The sequence below is a fragment of the Frankliniella occidentalis genome, unplaced genomic scaffold (assembly GCF_000697945.3).
Source record: "Frankliniella occidentalis isolate FOCC.00 unplaced genomic scaffold, Focc_3.1 Scaffold131, whole genome shotgun sequence".
Taxonomy (NCBI): Eukaryota; Metazoa; Arthropoda; class Insecta; order Thysanoptera; family Thripidae; genus Frankliniella; species Frankliniella occidentalis.
This window is the reverse complement of record NW_026267258.1, coordinates 399,797-407,126: the sequence shown is the minus strand read 5'-3', so window position 1 is coordinate 407,126 and position 7,330 is coordinate 399,797. Positions and strand designations below refer to the sequence as shown.

Genomic DNA, 7,330 nt, shown 5'->3' with positions numbered 1-7,330 from the left:
CCCCCCCTTTTCGTCCGACGCCGGCTGCCGGCTTGTGCTGAGGACTACCCGTATACGGGGCGGGGTAGAGGCGGGCGGGGCATCACAACCTGCCGGACTACTGAGCGCCTGGCTATTTATTTATGGACTAGCTAGCACCCCTTCCTCCTCCCCTCCGCCGTGCCCGTCCGGGCCAGCAGGATGCAATGGGCGTGTCTCGGGACACCACACAGTGTCCGAACCATTCCACGGCTTACAACCCTGGCGGGTGGGTGGGTGTACAGCGTACACCACTAATAATCGGCCGTACCCTTCGACCGCAGGGGCTGCACCATACCACTAACAACGTATACTAGACTGACTAATTTGCCTTCAACTTTAAACTTAGCAAAAGAGAGAGGAAAAAGCTTATCAATTCCCTTTAACATGTTTCAATTAACACGTTGGAAGCAAGAACTACGGATTCCCCCCCAAAAATGTGTTTCTTTTTTGAAAGTATGCTTCTGGGAAGAAAGTCGTATTTGGGGTGAAGTGGACCCATTTTCAAATAGAGAGGGCGAATGAGCCTCGGGTCCCTGAGTTTTCCAGAACAGCCTTTTGCTTGTTTTGCGCAGTATCCGCGCAGGTAAAACGCCATTCCGTCCTATGGAACCCAGCTCCCGTCTTCACCGTGTGCAAAGCTTGCAAAGCATTGTTTGTAGCTTGCAAAGCACTGTTTGTAGCTTGCAAAGCACTGTTTGCAGCTTGCAAATCATTTCATTGCAGTTGAAAGCAACATGTTTGTAGTCTGCAGCGCCAGGGTTCTATGTCTTACATCAAAGTGTGAAACATGATCGAGTACTTTCGAACGCACAAAAAAGGAGACAAAGACGCGGCCGTCACATTTACGTACAGTCGCAAAAGTCATGCGCCACAAACTTTTTATCTGCGGCACTGTGGCGGCATATATCCCCATCGTATTCCCCGAGTCCTTATCAAAATGAATACACTACGAGCCGCAGCCACATTGCGACCTTGCCTCGGCGCACGCGCTCACCCCGGGAAGGGGAAGGGGCGCAGGGCGGGGCGGAAGCGCCAACCACACGCACGCACACGCGAGGTACCTTGGGGGCCACCGCTAAGCGAGGCTGCACCGAAACGGAGCCTCTAAGCGATAGACTACACGGTGGGCCGCTGTGCCCCGTTGGAGCAAATACTACTAATTTGGTGGTAGGGTGCGGGTGGATTTGCCTATCGTCTAGCCACACTATTAAAAATTACAACAGTTAATAACTACAGAATGGACTGGTAATTTTGAAAACAGTGTAATCCTGTAGTTTGCCCTGTACTTTATTCTGGAGGAAAGTTCTTTCCAGACAATGTCAAGTCTTTATCCCTCAAATACCAGTCGAACAGATTTATGGAAGTACAGGACGATCTGTATGAATTCTGTTTCTGGTTACAGAATTTTTAACAGTGCACAGCGACCTATGGCCTCCGCGCGAATAGGCAGCCCATTCGCACAGGTCAGACTGCAGGTTATTCACAATTACCATAGCCAACCTCCTATCACTTCCGAAACCTCGCGGCTCGAGGCTCCTAACCTCTGCAGCATTCCATACTTTGTGTTCGTATGCGAATTATGAAAACTATTTCCGAACTTATTAATAACTTTTACCAGCTATACAAAGAATCACATCAAGAAGAGGAAAGTTTGATAAAGAATGGACACAGGACAAGCGACGGCAATAACGACGACTATGGAGGAACGGGAGAGGGACGGGAGGGATAGAGGAAGAGAAAGAGGCAAAAGGGGGGGAAGGGGGGAGAGGGGAAGAGAGGGAGCGAGAGAGATAGACTGACTGCGGCCAAAAGGGTTAGACGGTGAAGGGCCTACAAGCTGCCACACCGAAATTTACAGCCAGTGCTTGCTCTCGCCGAGTCCCGCGAGAATTAATTTCTCAAAATGAAAGCGCCAAGCAGAGGCAGTCGTAGCGCCAGCGCCCTCCCATCCCCTCCGGCTGCCCACGGAGTGTACGGCGGGGCCCGGGCCCAGGGGAAGCGGGGAAGAAAGGGGTAGCAACAGCTGCCTCAGGTATATTGCGATGTGCCCCCGTATCCGCACGCGGTGTGCTTTGCCGCTTGTTCCGCCCCGCCTCGCTCTGCCCCACCCCACCCCACCCCGCCCCACCTTACCTTACGACACGGACCGCCTCTCGCCCCGCCCTCCAACGTCACCTCACGCGCGCTCAGCCAACAACTCGTATTGACGACGACGACAACGACGCCGGTGGAGAGAACGGCGCGCTACAAAAAAATTGTTACCGATATTCGAGGAAGGAGGCGATGGCTCTATAAATATGAGCTATCGGGGGCTTCTGGACCACTGGAGAGAGAGCACTGCAGGAGGGCGTGGTGGTGCGGCCAGCGCTGGAGGACAAGGGGCCGGGTGCACTCTAAAATTTCCGCAAAGGCGTTGTGACCGTTTTCCAATCAGGGTTCCCTTCGGTTTATTTGTGAGTTAAAGAGAACCTGTGCAACTACAATGTGAAGAAATTTCAACTTACAACTATTACAAAAATAAAGAAGGAGGAATTGTAAACGTTTCAAAAACAGACACAGGGGAAAGTTATTTAGTGATCCAAGGGAAAAGTTTGGTAATACAAAACTCGTTAGTGATACAAAGCCATTTTCTGGCATTGCGGTTGAATGGACCAGTTTTATATTACAAAGAAGACAGCCATTTTGCAAGGACAAGAGCTGAAGAGTGTTGGCGATGGACTGGGATAGAGGTTGATATAAGGACGAAAGGCGACAGAGCGAGAGACCAAAGAAAGAGCAAAAGAGAGAGAGAAACGGAGAGTGCCAGTGCTCAAGAGCGGCGTCGCGCCCGGATACCCTCCCCGCGCGGATACCTTGCCATGATCCGCCCCAGGAGAGCTCCCCCGTCCCCGACATGGCCCGCTCCCCCCTGCCCTCCCCCGCCCGCGCCTGGACCTGCAGCTCCCAAGGCGACGCCACCGGTGCTACTCCAGCCCGACACAAACTTAACGCGGCAGGACACGATGAGGAAGAGGAGGACGAAGAGGACGGCCATCGAGGGGAGTAGTTGGGGGGGGGCTGCCGAAGCACAGCGTCGTGGGGATTAGGTGGCGGCAATCGATACACCGCCAGGGCACTTTAGCAGAGAGATATAGAGGAGAGGGAGGGGAGAGGGGCATCAGGCGCGAGGGCGTGAGACACTAACCTGCGTGTCGTTCCACCACATGTGCAGCCGGTAGTTGCGCAGCACGTTCTGGTTCTCGTTGATGTGGTCCACGGCGAGCTTGACGGACGGCATCACTCCGCGGCCCACCCGCGACTCGGGCACGTTCCGGGCGAAGGGGAAGAAGCCGGCGATGTACACGTCGTGGCGGTCCTTGCCACCCGTCGAGGTGGGCCGCTGGGCGTCGGCGCGGCCCGCGAGCGGCGCCAGCGCGGCCAGCAGGCACAGCCAGAGCGCGGCCAGCGGCAGCCGCAGCGACCCGGGGCCGCCGCCGGAGCCCTGGCCGGGGCCCTGGCCCGGGCCGCCGCCCGGGCCTCCGCCGGGGCCGCCGCCGGGGCCGGGGCGCGCCATCGTCGAGGTGAGGTGGCCGCCGGCCTCGCCGCCCCTCCGCGGCCGCGCCGCCTCACCGCCCGGGCCCCGCCGCCGTCATGTCCGCGCCTTTTGGCACCCACAGGGGCACCCGCAGGGGCACCGCGCGCGGCACCCACAGGGGCACCCACAGGGGCACCCGCAGGGGCACCCACAGGGGCACCCGGGCCGCACTCAGCTCATCGTGTCGCTCGCCTCCATGGCCCTGTAGACACACAACGCAGAGCATGACAATACACAATAAAAAGGAAATACAATTTGGCACAACATAGACCAGCCGAGACTCTAATTAAAAAGTTCCTTTAGCAAATGGCTCAGACTGCTCAATCAAAAGCTGGCAAAGTACACCGAAATATACACTGCCTGTGGAACTTAACTTATCGTCAGGACCAGACAAATTATTAAGCATGTGCGACGCATAGTTCGGCCAGTTTGAAAAGATAAACGAATTTGCAAAAAATTAAGGACTGGACTACAAAGAATTATCTCGACAACAGACGACAGGACCGTCCAGAGAGTACATCCGTTTTTCTCAAATTTGTTCGCTTAATTACGGGATCTTGGCGCCTGCGAGACTTGGGGTAGGCCATCCCGCAGTACCCACGTGCACTGCAGGCACGATTTTGCCTACCTACCAGGCGCTATGGTACTGGCAAAGCACAGGCGAAACTTAGCAGGTTTGTAACGACGAATGAAGGGCGTATACTTCATGGACGATCTCTTAGTTAGGCATCTCTTTTCAATAATTTACAAAGAATCCTTTCCAATAATTATTGATGACAAAATTCATTCCAATAATTTCGACTGCTAAGAAAAACCGTTGCAATTAACGACGAAGCCTTCCCAGACATCCTACTGTGGATACATACACTTTGGTTTCTGCCCTCCCAAAAGTCAGTTGCTCTCTTTTTTGATGGGGGGGGGGGGGAGAAATCAAAAATGTGTCGTATATTTGTGGCGTGTTCCTCGAGGCGGCAACCGCTGCTCCGCTTTGTGTGGTGTGAAGATGTGCTCCTCTCGCGGGTCCCCATTCACGGTCGCCTGTCGCCCTATCAACATTATCTACGAGCCCCCCCCCCCCCCCCAGCAACCGCCACTCGACGGGTCATATCGCACTTCCCTCCTTGACGCCCGGCGCGGGACAAACAAAAGTTTGTTTTCGTGGCGTGGCGGCGAGGGGCGCGACGGGGGGTCTCCGCGCTCGCGCTGATTCAATCGTTTTGTGGGTCCCGCGGCGGCGCCATGCCTCACATCGTCTCCTCCACCACCGCAGTTCTTCGTATATTTTTTTTTTGTTCATTTTTATTTCCTTCTTTTCTTTGCAGGCCGCGGCGCTCTGCTGCTCTGCATGCCGGGAGTACAACACCAACCCCCCCCCCCTCACTCTTTTTCCTATGCGAGCGAGTCTAACAAGCGCGGTGGTCGGGGGGAAGGGGCGGCCAAGGGGCGCGGGGGCTGGGGCGGGCGGACGGCATGAGGAAGAAGTAAAGCACAGCAAAGGGGGTAATGTCGCGTCCCCGTCCAAAATGTACGTTGGCAATGGAATACTGTGATCGGGCGATTGCTGTATTTCCAGGGTGAAACCTCGAAAGGGATGAGGTAGTATTTTCCAATGTATGTTGTTAGTTACTACACTACGCTGCACACTTTGAAACGTGTGACTTAGTTTTAGAATTTTAGAATAGTAAAAAAGTGGAACAGTAAATTTTAGTGCCCCAAAGCATCAAAGCCAACCCCGAAGTTGAACACTCTTTTAGGTGTGCGTGCAACTGAACTGTTTCATACTGTTTATTACTATTTAATAAATTATTTTTCCAAGCACATATAAGTAAGAGCAACAATAACAAGTAGCACACTTCATTACCAGTGCGTGAGTGAGAGACGCGTATGGTCACCAAATGAAAAAGAGCGTGTACCGGAAACGGTGCCAACGCCCCCCGAGGCGAGGAAGCGTCCATACGCGGGGATACGCTGCCCAGGCACGCTTGACTGGACAGTCCAAAGTGCAGCGCGGCCATACGAACCCATTCAAATGGCCCATTCCATCCACTATGTGGGGTGGGGGGGGAAGGAAGAGGAGGGAAGGGACGGGACAGGGGGAGAGGGAGGGTAGGAGAGGGGGGGAAGAAAGGGGACAGCAGTCGACACAGCGATGAGCGTAGGAAGGAGGGGTGAGTGCATCGTCTTTGCGACAGGCCTTAGTGTGGTGGCGGCGGTGGTAGTAGTTGCGTGTGGTACCGCGCGGCAAAGGGAGGGGGGTGTTATTCAAAGCGCTTTGCTTCGCCGCCGGTCCAAAGCGACTTGGAATACCAAATGATATGAAAGCAGCGCTCGCCCCGCGCCGCCCCGTCGTGCCGCCCCTGCTGCTGCTGCTGGCCGAGGAGGAACAGTAAGCGCATCAAAAGAAACTTGCCGAGTGCTGTGCCGCCTCCGCGCGCCATTCACGCGGGCGGCCGCGCGTCGTCTGCAAAGTGGCGGCGCGGGAACGCGAAGGCAGGCCGAGGCGGACGCACGTGTGCGACGGTATGGGTGGGGAGGGGGGGGGGGGCTCGGCAATAAGAGCGTGAACGGAGGCGAAATATGGCGATAAGATATACGCGCGCTAAATTGCAGGTAAACATCTTTGGTATTTTGTGACGCGGGTTAATGTCCGCTTGTCCCTATTGCAAAGCACGCACACGAAGCACGGCGCTTATGCGTAATGGGTGGGTATGTGTGATTTTTGAGACATATGCAGTTTTGAAAGAAGCCGTTTTTTTTTCAACCAGAAAGTCATTACTTTGCGTATCTCAAAATGTCAAAAAAAATTGATACGTGTTTTCGCAGGACAATAAAGCGATGTGCTCGAGCGAGTATATACAGCACCCGGTCATGATATAGGAGACTTTTTGGCAGTAATGTGCTTTTGCCATTATTACAGACCGCTGTACAATAATAAACGAAAAACTGCATACTTTTTGTTGTGTGCTGAGAGAGAGAGAAGGATGCGGTCGGTGCGCATACCAATAGTGATGTGTGGGTGGGGATGGGGAAGGTAAATGGGAGGGGGCCGCATGCTCCGCCACAATTCCCTATCGGGCTTTCCCCCAACCGCCTCTGTTTCCTCCCCCCCTCCTTCCTCTCTCTCTAACACACACGCACACACACACTCTGCTCGACAGGAGGGCGAGCTGGGCGAGGCCACCGAAAGCAAAGCTTTTCATTAATTGGAAACGTTCATCGACGTCGGGTGCAGGAAGTGCAAAACCGCCCACGTCAACCGAAATAGGATCCTGAAATTTACAAACCAATAAGCGCTGGGTGCGGGTGTGGCTAGGGGTTTGGGATGGGGCGCACGCTCACGCCCGCGATAGCGTGAGAAGGGGGTGGGAGAGAAAGAAAGGGAGAGTAAGAGAGAGAGAGAGAGTGGGGGCCCAGCAGGGGTCCAGCAGAGGCGTACGTGCGACTGGCACTGCATGTGAACAAGCCCGAGGGGGGTAGTTGGTACACGATATCCCGTTCCATTTTTAAAAACTCCGGGATGCGGGGGCGGCAGGCAGCCCGCGGCGCGGCTGGGGCGGGGCGACGAGGTGCAACCCTGCTCGCTTTATTCAGACCAACAATCCGCCGCCGGGTACCCCCCTACCCCCCAACCCCCCCCCCCCGGGTCATATCGCACTTCCCTCCTTGACGCCCGGCGCGGGACAAACAAAAGTTTGTTTTCGTGGCGTGGCGGCGAGGGGCGCGACGGGGGGTCTC

The 7,330-nt window shown here is 55.1% G+C and overlaps 1 protein-coding gene across 1 annotated transcript in view; it reads right to left on the bottom strand.

The window, feature by feature from the left end:
• The window catches only part of LOC113204172 (gamma-aminobutyric acid type B receptor subunit 2), a gene marked incomplete in the record, with an annotated part of 318,228 nt that overhangs the window by 219,830 nt on the left and 91,068 nt on the right, over positions 1–7,330 (bottom strand). Inside the window, 1 exon segment of the mRNA XM_052270631.1 lies at positions 3,206–3,797. Coding sequence (XP_052126591.1) covers positions 3,206–3,574 — 369 coding nt within the window.